Source organism: Drosophila sulfurigaster, chromosome 3, assembly GCF_023558435.1.
Source record: "Drosophila sulfurigaster albostrigata strain 15112-1811.04 chromosome 3, ASM2355843v2, whole genome shotgun sequence".
Lineage (NCBI taxonomy): Eukaryota > Metazoa > Arthropoda > Insecta > Diptera > Drosophilidae > Drosophila > Drosophila sulfurigaster.
In genome coordinates, this window is record NC_084883.1 from 4,001,469 (window position 1) to 4,017,935 (window position 16,467).

Below are 16,467 nucleotides of genomic sequence, written 5' to 3' on the forward strand. Positions count from 1 at the left end.
ATAGGTACATATGAATAGGGCAGTTCATTATTAATACAGAAAGATGTTTAGAAAGTATAATTCATAAGAATATGTGTCATTTTTTAATACAACTCAGTAGATTTTTATTTTTATTTGATATCGAAGTCTGATTTTAATACGCAATTAATGAAATTCCACTACTTCTACAATTAATTTGACATTTCACTAGTTTCATCGCTTTCCTCATCAACTTCTATTTCTACTGATTTCCGACCGATAACACATTTGCCAAAGTGTTTTGATTCGTTCTTAAAGTACTTCTCAATGACATTTTCGACTTCGTTTACAGTTACAGCCAAAACACGAGCACGATAATTGAAATATATATCATAGGTGGCACCCAAGACAAAGCTGTCCGAGTTAATTTCGCCAGGCGCAATTGGCCAGTCCACCAATTGCAACACGGCAAGTTTAGCTTCGAAAACAGCTTGTTGGTCAATTTTACAATTTCCTGTTTGTAGCCACTCGTAGGTCTTATCGAATACCTCAATTGTTTTCGCAGAGTGTGGATCACGATAGCTGAAGAAGTTAAAAAGTCCGTCAAACCCAATTTTAGCACCAGCACCGTAAGCTCCATTCTGTTCTCGCACCACAGGCAACAGATACTTGGCAGTTAGAATCTTGGCCAACACTCGTAACGCCGCATGATCTTTATGCACATAGGGAACTGCAAAAATAGTCTTCGAACAAAAACTTAATGGCATATCTAGATTGTAATGGCGAAAAGAAGGCTTCTGCAAAAATATCTCTTTGGTATTTATCATCTGGTGTTGAGTAGGTAAATGTGTAAGAAATCTTTCATAATTTCCCAAAATAGAAGATACGTTATTTTCCGATGTATTAATGGCAACTCGCAAATTATTCCTGTTAAATACCTTGGATCCAATACTCTTTAGACTGTCTCGAATGGCCTCAATACTATTTTCTTTGACATACTTTCTCATATAGTCCACGTGATCGACGCCTGTTAATAAGGACTTCAATCGCCCAGCATTAGTTACTAATGCAGAAGATCCCATCATGGCATACAAATGTCCGTTGCTTCTAACATTTAATGTGAACTTTGAAATATAATTTTTTATAAGCATCTTGAGGCGATCTGTATCCTCCAGCCGAAAGTTGAGCAACAATTCTTCGCAAAGTCTGAACATAAGATCCACATTCTTGTCGACGGCATAGGTTTTCATAAGGAGTCCTAGGTGATAAGATTTTCCATCCGTTACGCTCTCTACCACCTTCGTAGTGAAGACTATACGAGCCATTTTCGACCGCACAAGATTGTCGAATTGGCGGTAGTCGTGATTTGAGGTTCCCATTTCGCTAACTACGCTACAAAACAAAGGCAAGAGCATAGAATCGTTTAGACTTAATCCTGTAGTATTGAACATGCAGTTGAGATACGTTATTCCAGCTAAGGGCTCATGACTAATCAGTGTGGGTACACTTCGAAGGGTTAATTCGTTCATTTGTGGTCGCGGGAAAGGTTTTTGCACGTCATTTATTGATAAACATGGCAGGACTTCAATATCTTGTGGTGCTTTTTGAAAAGCCTCCAATTTGAGACCATTTTCATAAATTTGATCAAACTCTTCATCGCTAGTTTCCTTCAATTTTTTTAAAAGTAGTTTCGATTCAGATAACTGCCTTTCAATCTCCTGGCACTCATTAGGCCGCATAGTTATTATAAGCTTATGGGGATTATTGATATAATACTTTTCTATTTTCTGTTTAAAATAGCTTGGATTATCCTTTAATTTGTTGCGCAATTTGGAAAATAATTCAGAGATTCGTAGGTTGGAGACAACATCACCATCATGATTCCATAATACAATAGATTTATAAAGCAGATGCCTGCATTCGCTTTGTTGCTTTAATGTCAGCTCATAATTGCAGAGAACACTTTCGATATGTTGTGAATCAAAGCCCTCGATACTAGCCTTATGCAGTGTATTATCAAAGAGCTCTTCAAACAATTCCAAATCGTCTTCGGAAACATGTTGTAAGCCCACAGTGAAGTATGTATCCTTACGATTCGGTACATGACCTGTCCACCTAATGTAACCTCCTGAAAAGTTGGGTTCAACCATGCTTTTGTAGAAGGGAGAGTTTGGGCCACGTATTAATAATTCAGCAAGTATTTTCAACTCAAAGTTCTCTTGGATGTCTGTAATATCACACAAAAGTAATCCAATTGCTATTTGGTTTTGCCGGTCTATGCTTGGTCCCATGGTGTCTGGTCGACCTTGAATGCAGACTCGACGGGGTTCAGACCATCGTTTTTCTGAGGGTATGCAACTGAAAGAGGAATCTATGCGATCATAGTGCGATAGGTATTCCTTATCGACAAATTCAAGCGTTTTCTCCAGATTAAAGCAGCCATAGCAGAAGATTCGTGCATTACTTGGATGGTAATATTGACGATGGTAATTTACCAAATCTTCGTGAGTTAACTTTGGCATCTCAAGCGCATTCCCTGCTCCCATGTGTCCATATGCGTGACTCGGCAGAATGTTGTTAAGCATCTTCTGTTTAAGTAATATGTTGTTGTCTGCGTAGGCTCCCATCATTTCGTTGTAGACCACACCCTTAAATACTATGTCAGAGTTCCGGTCGTGCACATCCTTGTGCTCCAGACGCCAACCCTCTTGCAAAAAGTCCAAGTATAACAAGTTTGGTCTGCATTATCAAAACATGTTATCTTTTATTTAAACTAAACAATTTATGTTACATACCTGAACACTGCGTCCATATAAATCATCTGCAGATTTCTGAAGTCAACCTCGTTCATGGATGATACGGGATATATTGTGTAATCTGGTCCTGTCATGGCATTCATGAAGGTAGCAACTGAACGATTGCGCATTTTAAAGAAAGGATCTCGAACGGGATATTTTTTAGAACCGGCCAACGTGAGATGCTCCAAAATGTGAGGCAGTCCCGTTGAGTTGAATGGCGTAGTGCGGAAATGAATTGAAAATGAATTTTCAATGTGATTGCGATCGAGATACCAGAATTCTGTGCCAGTGCCAAGGTGTCTCAAAGTGCATGACATTAATCCATAGTCTGGGATAGACTCAACACGTTCGCATCGAAATCCTTGGTATACATGGCCTTCTTTATACCTGTAATTCTGTCCGTCTATTATATAAGGTATATCCCTGTCGATTCCTATATCAGTCTTCACTTTGGCACTGCTCACAATATGCTCAACTGGAGTTGAATTTTGTAATGGGAATTTTATGTGCAGTACCCTTGCCATACGTTGCTGCACCGACTTAATGTAATTTAGACGTTTCAACATTTTGAAAATATAATAATTTAGAAAATTTGAATGAAAGGCAAAGATAAATTGAATTTTATAAATGATTTACTGATTTCTCTTGCTACAATTACTATATGCTCAGTATATGTGATGTGAAGTGAAGTGTGTAAACTGAGCAACCGAAAGTAACGGTCTTGTGAAAATCAATTCTTAAGGCGGAATATGGCTACCTTTCCTTTGTAAGGAGCGTCGAGTCGTTGAAGAAATTTCGTTAAAATCGAGTTTAAAGTTATGTTATTAAACAAATACATATAGGACTTCAGGACTTCCGATAACAATAATAGTCCCATACGAATTTGTATAGAACTATCAAGTTAAAATTTTTCTTTCATTTATTTTGTGATATGCGGGAAACTACGATTTGAAACTTCTAATGATAATAAATAAATCTTAATGATACTGTTTGGTAATAAAATTACATTTTATTCTCCTCCACAAATGTTTTTTGTTGCGCAATCTTATACATTTTACAATTTTGAACATATTATTTTTTATTTATACAAATGTAAATGAAAGTATTATACATTTATGTTGATATTTGGCTCCTTTTCACCCATTTTTATGATTTCGGTCCCAAAATACATTTTCCAAAGTGTTTTGATTCGTTCTTAAAGTATTTCTCAATGAGATTTTGTACTTCGGGCAAAGTTACCGATAACACACGAGAGCGGTATTTTAAGTTCATGTCATAGTTGGAGCCGAATGTAAAGCTTTCTAGAGTGATTTCGCTAGGACAAATTGGCCAGTCCACCAGTTGCAATACGGCAAGCTTTGCTTCGAATAGAGCTTGATCATCAAGTTGATGGCTTTCGGCTTGCAACCACTCGTAAGTTTTATCAAAAACTTCCATCGACTTTGTTACGTGTGGATCACGAAAGCTGAAAAAGTTAAAAAGACCGTCAAATCCTATTCTGGCCCCTGCATCGTAGGCTCCAATTTGCTCCCTTATGACGGGCAATAGATATTTGGCAGTAATAAGTTTGCCCAGCACCCGAAGCGCAGCATGATCCTTATGTGCATAAGGAACTGCAAAAAAAGTCTTTGCACAATAGCTTAAAGGCATACTCAAATCGTAGTGTCGGGAAGACGGTTCCAGCAAAAATATCTCATTGGTGTCTGAAGTCTGATTCTTAGTAGGTAAGTGGCTTACAAATCTTTCACAGTCTTTCACAATGGTAGATAGATTATTTTCCGATATATTAATTGCAATACGCAAATTGTTTCTGCTAAAAACCTTAGATCCAATACTCTTTAGACTGTCTCGAATGGCCTCAATACTATTCTCCTTGACATATTTTTTCATATAGTCTACGTGATCGACGCCTGATAATAAAGACTTTAATCGGGATGCATTGGTTACCAATGCAGATGAACCCATCATGGCATACAGGTGCCCAGTGCTAATAACGTTATTTCCCAACTTAGATATATAATTTTTTATAAGCATTTCGAGACGTTCCGTATCTGCCACCTGAAAGTCGAGCAATAGCTCTTCACAGAGTCGAAACATGTCGCTCACATTCTTGTCGAGGGCATATGTCTTCATTAAAAGTCCTAAGCGATATGTCTTGCCATCCGTCACGCTCTCCACTACCTTTGCCAGGCATTCCACACGCGCCATTTTTGCTTGAAGGAAATCGTTGAATTGGCGGTAATCGTGCTTGGCGGTTCCCATTTCGCTGAACACGTTGCAAAACAAAGGCAAGAGCATAGCATCGTTTATACTTAATCCGGTGGTATTGAACATGCAGTTTAGATACGTTATCCCCGCGAAGGGCTCTTGGCTGATCATTATGGGAACATCTTGAAGGCTTATTTCCATTATTTGTGGGCGCGGAAAGGGGTTCTGCACGTCGTTTATTGATAAACATGGTAGAATCTCAATATCTTGAGGTGCTTTTTGGAAAGCCTCCAGCTCGAGGCCTTTCTCATAGATGTGTTTAAACTCTTCATCGCTACATTCTTCCAGTTTTTCTAAAATCAGTTTCGACTCAGCAATTTGTCTTTCGATCTCATAGGACTCATTAGGCTGCATGGTTATCGTGAGCTTATGCGTATTATTAATTAAATACTTTTCTACTTTCTCGTTAAAATAGTTTGGATTCTCTTTCAATTTTTTTCGTAACTTTGCAAACATTTCTGAGTCTCGTAGATTTGATACAACATCGCCCTCATGATTCCATAATACTATAGACTTATATAGCAAATTCTTGTAATCTCTTTGTTGCTTTAGATTGTCTAACTCTAAATTGCTAACGACACTTTCAATATGTAGTGAGTCAAAGCCTTCCTTACTTGCTTTATACACTGTGTTGTCAAAGAGCTCCTTAAACAATTCCACATTCTTCATTGTAACGTCTTGCAGCCCGACTGCAAAATACGTATCTTTGCAATCTGGCAAATATCCTGTCCACTCAGTGTAACCGCCAGAGATTTTGGGCTCTATCATGCTTTTGTAAAAAGGCGAGTTGGGGCTCCGAATCAACAATTCAGAAAGCACTTTTAACTCAAAGGTCTCCTGAATATCGAGTATATCACACATCAACAGTCCTGTTGCTACTTGATTCTGGTGGTCGATGCCAGGACCCATAGGGTTTAACCTACTTTGTATACACGCTTGACGTGGCTCAGACCAACGATCCTCCGGGGGTGTTCGACTGAATGAGGTATCTATGCGATCATAGTGGGATAGATATTCCCTGTCGACAAACTCAAGTGTCTTCTCCAGATCAAAGGAGCCACAGCAGAAGATTCGGGCATTACTTGGATGGTAATATTGACGATGGTAATTAACCAATTCTTCATAAGACAGTTTTGGGATCTCCGAAGGGTTGCCTGCCGTAGAGTGACGATATATGTGACTAGGCAAAATGTGATTTAGCATGGTATGTTTGAAAGACGTGGAATTATCCGAATAGGATCCTATCATTTCATTATAGACTATGCCTTTAATTACAATGCCAGAATCCCGGTCATGAACGTCCTGGTGCTCAAGGCGCCAACCTTCCAGCAAAAAGTCCAAATGCAACAAGCTGGGTCTGTAATATCATTAAAAATTAAAGAATAATATAACAACAGAGGAATGAAATGCTAAACTAACTTAAGCTAACTTAAGAATATTTGGAATTCAAAATAAATATTTGAAAGACCACTTCCCCCAAAGTTTATAAATAAATATTTTGGTTTTGTATCTTAAGCAACATAAATATAAATCCATGCAAATTTAAGAGTATAGATTAAATTGAAAATTATGAAAGTTATGAAAATTATTATATAGCACTATACAATTTTGAAAACTATGCCGCGTACGAATTACAATCACATTTATCATTTGGACTTTGCGTTGGTGCTTGTAAAAATATGTAACTCTTCTAATGGGAAATGATATTTTCTAAACCGAGCGGAAAAATTGGGATTTTTGTCTGATATTTTGTATACTTCGAATTCAATCTAACCTAAAGATTTTATCTTCTTGACTTTAGATTTTGTACGCTCGGTTCATATTGTGCACTTTAATCTAACCAACTATAAATTCTTAATTAGTACACACCTGAATACCGCATCCAAGTAAACTTTCTGAAGGTTTCTGAAATCGGCTTCGTTCATGGTTGCAAATGGAAACATTGTGTAATCTGGTCCAGTCATAGCATTCATAAAATTAGCAACTGTTCGACTAACCATTTTGAAAAAGACATCTCGAATTGGCAAATTTTGTGAACCACATAAAACAAGATGCTCCAAAACATGAGGGATACCCGTTGAGTCGAGTGGATTGGTTCGAAAATTGATGGAAAACAAGTTATTAATATCGTTGCGATCAAGGTACCAGAACTCAGTGCCTGTGCCAATGTGTCTTAAAGTACATGACATTAGTCCGTAGTCTGTGATGGGTTCAACACGTTCGCATAAAAAATCCTTGGTATACGCGACCTTCTTTGTATTTGTAATTCTGTTCATCTATTATATAGGGCATATCTCTGTGAACTTTGATATCTGGCTTCACTTTGGCACTGCTCACAACCCTTTCGATTGAAGTGGAGTGTAAAGCGGATTTTATGTGCAATACCTTTATCAAAGGGGGCTGCACAGATTTAAAGTAATTTAAACGTCTTAACATTCTCAAACAGAATAATTTAGAATCAAAAAAAAAAAAAAATAAATAAGAAGGATGAATAAAAAGTATTAATTTTAGAATTTTTAAAAATGTTTGAAGTAAAATGCTGTGGTTAATTAGTAAATCTAGAAAAACTCATAGGAAAAGGCCAACGATGTAATGAGACATTGTTTTGAGTCAAGAAGCAGATGAACGAATATGGGTATCTTCTTTCTAAACTTCTACATTAACAGATCAACCAAAGTATTTTTAAGATTTTATTATTGAGATGATTATAATAAGATTTCTTAATCAGATGTGGACCACAATATTGCAATAAATTCTGCATTTCATATCCTGGCAGATCGAAATATGACTAAGAATACGTACAATTTTCATTGACTCAATTGAGCCTCAACAATTATACTTTTATACTTTTACATTAACATTCTTGAACATTTCTTTAACTTCTATTACTTTTGATTTTGGTCCTAAAATACATTTTCCAAAGTGCTTCGGTTCGTTCCTGTAGAATTTCTCAATGATATTTTGGACATCATCCAGAGTTACAGCCAATACACGACTGCGATATTGCAAATAAATATCATACGTAGCACCCAAGACAAAGCTGTCTAAGCCGACTTCGCCTGCACTAATGGGCCAATCCACGAGCTGCAATGCGGCAAGTTTAGCCTCAAAAAGCGATTGCTCATCGAGTTTTTCCCTATGTGTTTGCAGCCATTCGTAGGTCTTGTCAAAAATGTCCATTGTTTTTGCAGCATTAGGATCACGATAGCTGTGAACATTAAAGAGCCCATCAAATCCTATTCTGGCGCCAGCACCATAAGCTCCGTTTTTCTCCCGCACCACAGGCCACAAATATTTGGAAGTGAGGAATTTTGCCAATACTCGTAGAGCAGGATGATCCTCATGCGCATAAGGAACTGCAAAGAATGTCTTTGCACAAAAGCTTATAGGCATATCGATATTGTGGTAGCGAAAAGATGGTTCCAGCAGGAATATTTCCTTAGAATCTACAGTCTGCTTTATTGTAGGTAAATGGGTTAAAAATCTTTCATAGTAGCCCAAAATGTTAAATACATTATTCTCCGATGTATTAATTGCAACACTCAAATTACTTCTGCTAAATATCTTAGATCCAATACTCTTTAGACTGTCTCGAATGGCCTCAATACTATTCTCCTTGACATACTTCTTCATATATTGTATGTGGTCAACTCCTGATAACAATGATTTCAACTGGGCTGCGTTAGTTACCAATGCAGAGGAACATAGCATGGCATGCAAGTCTCCAGTTTTTTTAACTTCTAGTTTTAACTTCGAAATATAATTTCTTATAAGAATTTTCAGCAGTTTCGTATCTTCAAACTGAAAGTTGAGCAACAAGTCTTCACAAATGCGAAACATATCACATACATTTTTGTCAAGAGCATATGTCTTCATTAGGAGCACCAGGCGATAAGTCTTACAATCCGTCACGTTCTCCACGATTTTTGCCGTACACTCTACACGTGCCATTTTTGATAGAAGAAGATTGTCGAATTGGCGGTGGTCGTGTTTGGAAGATCCCATTTCACTGAACACTTTACAGAATAATGGCAAAAGCATCGCATCGTTCAGACTTAATCCAGTGGTATTAAACTTACACTTGAGGTAGGTTATCCCCGCTATGGGCTCATGGTTTATCGTTGTGGAGACACCTCGAAGGGTTAATTCGTTTATTTGTGGTCGCGGAAAAGGTTTTTGCACGTCGTTGATTGATAAACACGGCAAAACTTCAATATTTTGAGGTGCTTTTTGGAATGCCTCGAGTTTGAGGCCATTTTCATAGATCTTTTCAAAGTCTTGGTCGCTAGTTTGCTCTAGTTTTCTTAGAATTAATTTCGCTTCAGCTTGTTGCCTCTCAATCTCATGAAACTCATTTGGCCGCATGGTTATTGTGAGCTTATGCTTATTATTAATGAAGTATTTTTCTATTTTCTGCTCGAAATACTGAGGATTATTTTTTAATCTGTCTCTTAGTGTTTCAAACATGTCAGATATTCGTAAATTTGATACAACGTCACCATCATGATTCCACAATACCGTGGATTTATATAGCAGACGCTTGTATTCGCTTTGTTGTTTGCGGAGCAGCTCGAGAGCACTAAGAATAGCTTCGACATGCTTCGAATCAAAGCCTTCTCTGCTAGCTTTATACACTGTATCGTCGAAAAGAACCTCGAATAATTCCACATCATCGTCCGCAACGTCTTGCAATCCTACATTAAAGTAAGTGTCTCTGCAAGTTGGCAAATATCCTGTCCATTTGGTGTAACCGCCAGAGAAGTTAGGTTCTATCATACTCTTATGGAATGGAGAATTGGGCCCACGAAACAACAATTCGGAAAGTACTTTCAGTTCAAAATTCTCTTGGATGTCGGTTACATCACACATCAGCATGGCGATTCCTACTCGGTTCTGGTGGTCCAAATTGATACTGGAGTCTGGTCTACCCTGAATAGAGGCATAACGGGGTTTAGACCAACGATCCTCTGAAGGTGTACTACTGAACGATGTATCTATACGATCACAGTGGGATAGATATTCCTTATCGATAAATTCAAGTGTCTTCTTCATATCAAAAGAGCCATAGGAAAATATGCGTGCATTACTCGGATGATAATATTTTCTATGGTATTTGACCAGATCTTCGTGTTCCACATTTGGGATTTCAAGTTGGGTGCCCGTCGCTATGTGTCCATATGAGTAATTAGGCAGAAGATAATTAAGCATCTTTTGTTTGAAAAACCTTGAATTATCCCCAAAGGATCCTATCATTTCGTTATAGACTACTCCTTTAATTACAATATCTGAGTTCTGGTCATGAATATTTTTGTGCTCTAGACGCCAACCTTCTTGCAAAAAGTCCATATACAACAAGTTGGGTCTGTGACAAGAATATAAATAAAATCTATTGTAACTAAAAATTCTTGATTATATACCTGAATACAGCATCCAAGTAAACCTGTTGCATGTTTCTGAAGTCGACCTCGTTCTTGGATGAAAAATGGTACATTGTGTAATCTGGTCCAGTCATAGCGTTCGTAAAAGTAGCAACTGATCGAATAATCATTTTAAAAAATAGATCCCGAACTGGCCAATTTTTTGAGCCGCACAAAACGAGATGCTCCAAAACATGAGGCAGACCTGATGAATCGAATGGCTTAGTGCGAAAATGAATTGAAAATACATTTTGAATATCGTGGCTATCGAGATGCCAAAACTCCGTGCCTGTGCCAAGATGTCTCAATGTGCACGACATGAGTCCAAAGTCCGCGATGGGCTCAATGCGTTCACAAAGGAATCCGTGGTATATGCTTCCTTCTTTATACCTATAATTCTGACCATCTATTATGTATGGCACTTCTTTCTGAAGTTCAACATTACTTTTGACTTTGGCACTGCTCACGATTCCTTTCAATGAGGAAGAACTTTGTAATGGTGATTTTATATGTAACACCCTAATCAGAGGCCGTTGCACCGACTTCACATATTTTAGATGTCTGAACATTCCGAAATTAGAAAAATTTAGAATATTTTTACAAAAGGCAATTAATTTTAAGTATTGAATTTGGATTTTATTCAATAAAGGAACATTTTCAAATTTGAGTGACGTTACATTCATTCCACAAAATATTAAATTAATATTCTGTAATTAGAAACAGACGGAAACCAATCAAATTAAATATTATATAAGAGTTATATCGAAATAATAAGATATTTGTCTTGAAGGGCTTACTACATCGTTAATGGTAGCATCTCAGCACCTACAACTTTGACTTTTAATTTAATACAGAATATTGAAAGATTTTCACCGCATTCTTTATCCTTTTGTCTGCATCTGTCGATTTTCTTGTGTTAAGGGCTTATAAAGCAAAATTGCGCCCTAGATGGGTGGTAAAACTTTGCGCCTGCATTATGTAACAGGCAGAAGAGGGCATCTCCGACCCAATAAAGTATATATGTACATATATTCTTGATGAGCATTACGTCTGCCTGTTCGTCTTTCCATATGACACACTGAATTTCAGAGAATATATGACATCGACATCGCAAACCAAGTTGGTTTTTTATTAGCCAGTGTACTTGTGAATTTATATCGATTTTTTTATTATATTTTGTTAACGTTTTTTTTTATTATCTTTTATTATTTCATATTTCATTTTTTTAGTATAGTATTTACTATATAAAAGCAAACAATAAAAGAACTTTTATTTAATCAATTAAACTTTTCAAACATAAAGAATACAAAAACAGAACTTTGACGTGAATAATAATAAATCAAATTTTAAACTATATAAGTTAATTTTTAAAAATGAACAGTCTTTTGTAGGGCAAACATAGTGAAGGTCTTTACAATCAATCAATTCCTTTCAATACATTATTTTATTTAGTGTCATAAATTCTAATTTATTTGGTAATTTAGTTTTCATTAACGAAATTTCAAAAAACTTTCGCTCTGCAGCACCAGAGCTGTGTGGCAACGAAGTCAAGTTGTTTATGAATTCTATTAAGTTCCTGAACAGCGCGCTGTTCGTCAACACCGTTTTTTTACTTTCAATGTCTGTCCAAAATTTACGAATATCTTTTTCTTTTCCCTGATTTAAAGAAAGTCGGAATTGGTTTCATTGGGATATTATATCATCAGGATCACCATTGTATAAATTTTCAAAGGTTTTCATTAGAGGTACTATACCAAGTTTTTCTTTGCTTAGAATTTTGGCTGAGTCACAAATTGTGATTCACAATATATTTAAATACTAGACTAGGCATATTGAAAATTTACCAATATGAAAAAAAGTGATCCAATGTACTAACCACGGTTGCCACGCATTTTTTATGCGTTGGTACATTGGATCACTTTTTTTTCATTTTGGTACATTTTCAAAATACCTGCCTGCCTTTTATGTTCACACATATTATTTTAATAAATGGCTCTGTTCCACCAGACACAAATTTTGTATCAGTTAGAAATTGAACCATGACTAACACTGGAAAATATTGCATACAGTCGATTTGCGACGTATTGTGTCAATTGAGAAAATATGTATGCGCCGTATCACTACGTAAACAGTTATATATTGTGAATCACAATTTGTGAAATACAAAAGATCTTTCGTGAAAAGATTTGTGGTACATTTTTGCTAAAATTGGTACATTTTTTCAAAATTTTGGTACAAAAAATTTTTTTGAAATGGCAACCGTGGTTAACTAGCGCATAAAAAATGTACCAGTTTTGGTACATTTGTACCAAAAGTGGCAACCGTGCATACATTAATAACTTCAATGTTAATGATTCCCGAAAATTAAATTGGAATCGGATACAAATTATAGCTTGTAGTTATTCTACTTTGGCTAATTTTGATATTTTTTCGGTATATTTATATACAAGGGTTTTATTGAAATTGGGTAGCGGGTATCTCACAGTAGAGTACACTTGAAAGTTATTTGCTTATACCCGTTACGATGTAAGAGTATTATAACTTAATGCCTTTCTCAAATGTCTGTACCAGGGAGAAAGAGAAGAGAGATCAGGGTCAAAAGTCGAGACGATATTGCAACACCCTTCTTTCTGTCTGTCCGTACGAAGAGGTAGATCAATGAAAATATAATAAATTCAAAAATGAAATATCACAACTATAAAAATTTAATTGTAATTACAAGTAACGCTTTATTGAATGTAGATAAATTTACAAACAAATTTTGAGATTACACAAATTTTCTTATATTAATTTTAAACTTCAATCTCATCTGATTTTGGTCCTAAAATGCATTTTCCAAAGTGTTTTGGTTCGTTCCTAAAGTATTTCTCAATAACATTCTGTACTTGGTCCACAGTTACAGCCAATACACGACTGCGATATTGCAAATAAATGTCATAGGAGGCACCTAAAACGAAGCTATCTAAGCTGACTTCCCCTGGACTAATGGGCCAATCTACGAGTTGTAAAACGGCAAGTTTAGCCTCAAAGACAGCTTGCTCATCAAGCTTTAATTGGTGGGCTTGCAGCCACTCATACGTCTTATCGAATACCTTCATTGTGTTCGATGCGTTAGGATCACGGTAGCTGTGAACATTAAAGAGACCATCAAATCCTATCCTGGCGCCAGCACCATAAGCTCCGTTTTTCTCCCGCACCACAGGCCACAAATATTTGGAAGTTAGGAATTTTGCCAATACTCGTAGAGCAGGATGATCCTCATGCGCATAAGGAACTGCAAAGAAAGTCTTTGCGCAGAAGCTTAATGGCATATCTAAATTGTGGTAGCGGAAAGATGGTTTCAGCAAGAATATCTCCTTGGCTTCAATATTATGCTCTTGTATAGGTAAGTGGGTTAAAAATCTTTCATAGTCGCCCAAAATTTTGAATACATTATTTTCTGATGTATTAATAGCAACACGCAAATTACTTCTGCTAAAGACCTTAGATCCAATACTCTTTAGACTGTCTCGAATGGCATCAATGCTATTCTCCTTGACATACTTCTTCATATAGTCTATATGGTCAACTCCTGATAACAACGACTTTAATTGGGCTGCATTGGTTACCAATGCAGAGGAAGCAGTCATGACATGTAAATGTCCCAATTTTGCAACGTCTAGTGTTAACTTGGTAATATAATTTGTTACAAGCATCTTGAGCCGATCAATATCCTCCAGTTGAAAGTTGAGCAGAATTTCTTCACAGAGTTGAAACATGTCCCACACGTTGTTGTCGAGGGCAAAAGCATTCATTAAGAGTCCCAGGCGATATGTCTTACTATCTGTTACGTTCTCTACGAGTTTAGCTGAGCACTCTAGACGTGCCATTTTTGAACGAATTATATTGTCGAATTGGCGATAGTCGTGATTGGAAGATCCCATTTCGCTAAACACGTTACAGAATAATGGCAAGAGCATCGCATCGTTCAGACTTAGTCCAGTGGTATTGAACATACACTTGAGGTAGGTTATCCCGGCTATGGGCTCATGGCTGATCAACGTGGGAACATCTCGGAGGGTTATCTCTTTTATTTGAGGCCGCGGAATCGGTTTTTGAACGTCGTTTATTGATAAACACGGCAGCACATTTATATTATCTGGTGCTTGTTGTAAGGCCTCGAGTTTTAGGCCGTTTTTATAAATCTTTTTAAACTCTTCGTCGTTAGTTTCCTTCAGTTTTTTACGAATTAGTTTCGCTTCAGCTTGACGTCTCTCAATTTCATGAACCGCGTTTGGACGCATGATTAGCGTTAGCTTATGCTTATTATTAATAAAATATTTTTCTAGTTTCTGTTCGAAATACTTAGGATTGTCTTTTAATTTGGTTTGCAATTTTTCAAACAAATCGGAGATTTTTAAGTTGGCGACCACATCACCATCATGATTCCACAATACTGTGGATCTATATAGCAAGCGCTTACATTCACTTTGCTGTTTTCTGAGTAGCTCTTGAGTACAAAGAATAGCTTCAACAAGCTTCGAATCAAAGCCTTCATTGATAGTCTTATGCACTGTATTGTCAAAGAGGTCTTCAAATATTTCCACATCATTATTCGCAACATCTTGCAAGCCCACATTGAAATAAGTATCCTTACAATTTGGCAAATATCCGGTCCATTTGGTGAAACCTCCAGAGAAGTTAGGATCTATCATGCTCTTGTGGAATGGAGAGTTGGGACTGCGAATCAATAATTCCGAAAGTATTTTAAGTTCAAAGCTCTCTTGAATGTCGGTTATATCACACATCAGCAAGGCGATTCCTACTCGGTTCTGGTGGTCCAAACTGATACTAGAGTCCGGTCTACCCTGAATGGAGGCACAACGTGGTTGAGACCAACGATCCTCTGAGGGTATGCGACTGAAAGATGTATCTAAACGATCATAGTGGGATAAATATTCCTTATCGATAAATTCAAGCGTCTTCTCTAAATCAAAAGAACCATAGGAAAAGATGCGTGCATTACTTGGATGATAATATTTCTTATGGTAATTAACTATTTCTTCGAGTTTTAACTTTGGGATTTCCAGTTGAGTGCCCGGCGCAATGTGCCCATAGGTGTTAGGCAGAATGTAATTAAGCATTTTCTGTTTGAAAAACCTGGAGTTATCCGCATAAGATCCTATCATTTCGTTATAGACTACGCCCTTGATAACTATATCTGACTTGGGGTTATGTAAGTCCTGGTGCTCTAGACGCCAACCTTCTTGCAGAAAATCCATAAAGAACAAGTTCGGTCTGTGATGTTAATTTAATTAATGAAATGTTATTTTAACTTAAATTATTAATTATTTACCTAAATACCGCATCCAAATAAACCTTCTGCAGGTTTCTGAAGTCGGCCTCGTTCTTAGTTGAAAATGGATACATTGTGTAATCTGGTCCAGTCATTGCATTCATAAAATTGGCAACTGATCGAATTATCATTTTGTAAAAGAGATCCCGAACAGGTAAATTTTTTGATCCGCACAAGACGAGGTGCTCCAAAACATGCGGCAGGCCCGTTGAATCGAACGGTTTAGTGCGAAAATGAATTGAAAATACATTTTGAATATCATGGCTATCGAGATGCCAAAACTCCGTGCCTGTGCCAAGATGTCTCAAGGTGCACGACATGAGTCCAAAGTCCGCGATGGGTTCAACACGTTCACAAAGGAATCCTTGGTATACGTTTCCTTCTTTATAATTATATTTCTGTCCATCTATTATATATGGCATACTGCTTTTGATTTCTGTAACTGCATTGGCGCTGCTGACAACACGCTCTACAGATGTGGCATTTTGTAACGGAGATTTAATATGTAGTATCCTTACCAAAGGGCGCTGCACCGACTTGAGATATTTGATATGTCTAATCATATTGGAACTATACTAATTTAGAAAGTTGCGTAAGAAGGCCAAAAATATTCATAAATTTTGTGAATTTAGAAAATAGTATAGCATGTGTAGTGTGAGTGAAATATATGGTATGGGCAACTGAGATTTAG

The 16,467-nt window shown here is 36.9% G+C and overlaps 4 protein-coding genes across 6 annotated transcripts; all 4 read right to left on the reverse strand.

Annotated features, from left to right (window-relative positions):
• Positions 1–85: 85 nt before the first annotated feature.
• On the reverse strand, positions 86–3,398 carry LOC133842141 (presequence protease, mitochondrial-like). Its single transcript, XM_062275110.1, has 2 exons — positions 2,754–3,398; positions 86–2,697 (listed from the first exon to the last, which is right to left on the reverse strand). Exons 1-2 carry the CDS (start codon positions 3,320–3,322, stop codon positions 171–173), a joined length of 3,096 nt encoding a protein of 1,031 aa, XP_062131094.1. The 5' UTR covers positions 3,323–3,398; the 3' UTR covers positions 86–170.
• A 347-nt stretch (positions 3,399–3,745) lies between these two features.
• LOC133841168 (presequence protease, mitochondrial-like) lies at positions 3,746–7,547 on the reverse strand. Its single transcript, XM_062273480.1, has 2 exons — positions 6,894–7,547; positions 3,746–6,381 (listed from the first exon to the last, which is right to left on the reverse strand). The coding sequence occupies exons 1-2, from the start codon at positions 7,298–7,300 to the stop codon at positions 3,903–3,905; spliced, it is 2,886 nt and encodes a 961-aa protein (XP_062129464.1). The 5' UTR covers positions 7,301–7,547; the 3' UTR covers positions 3,746–3,902.
• A 144-nt stretch (positions 7,548–7,691) lies between these two features.
• LOC133841167 (presequence protease, mitochondrial-like) lies at positions 7,692–11,116 on the reverse strand. Its single transcript, XM_062273479.1, has 2 exons — positions 10,442–11,116; positions 7,692–10,386 (listed from the first exon to the last, which is right to left on the reverse strand). The coding sequence occupies exons 1-2, from the start codon at positions 11,008–11,010 to the stop codon at positions 7,866–7,868; spliced, it is 3,090 nt and encodes a 1,029-aa protein (XP_062129463.1). The 5' UTR covers positions 11,011–11,116; the 3' UTR covers positions 7,692–7,865.
• Positions 11,117–13,177: 2,061 nt separating this feature from the next.
• Positions 13,178–16,441, reverse strand: LOC133842189 (presequence protease, mitochondrial-like). Of its 3 annotated transcripts, none has more exons than XM_062275184.1 (3): positions 16,295–16,441; positions 15,777–16,245; positions 13,178–15,718 (listed from the first exon to the last, which is right to left on the reverse strand). In XM_062275184.1, exons 2-3 carry the CDS (start codon positions 16,196–16,198, stop codon positions 13,234–13,236), a joined length of 2,907 nt encoding a protein of 968 aa, XP_062131168.1. In that variant the 5' UTR covers positions 16,199–16,245; positions 16,295–16,441; the 3' UTR covers positions 13,178–13,233. The 3 variants fall into 3 exon arrangements, with proteins under 3 accessions (XP_062131168.1, XP_062131169.1, XP_062131167.1); XM_062275185.1 differs by having other exon boundaries at positions 15,777–16,229; positions 16,295–16,438; XM_062275183.1 differs by having other exon boundaries at positions 15,777–16,439.
• Positions 16,442–16,467: the final 26 nt, after the last annotated feature.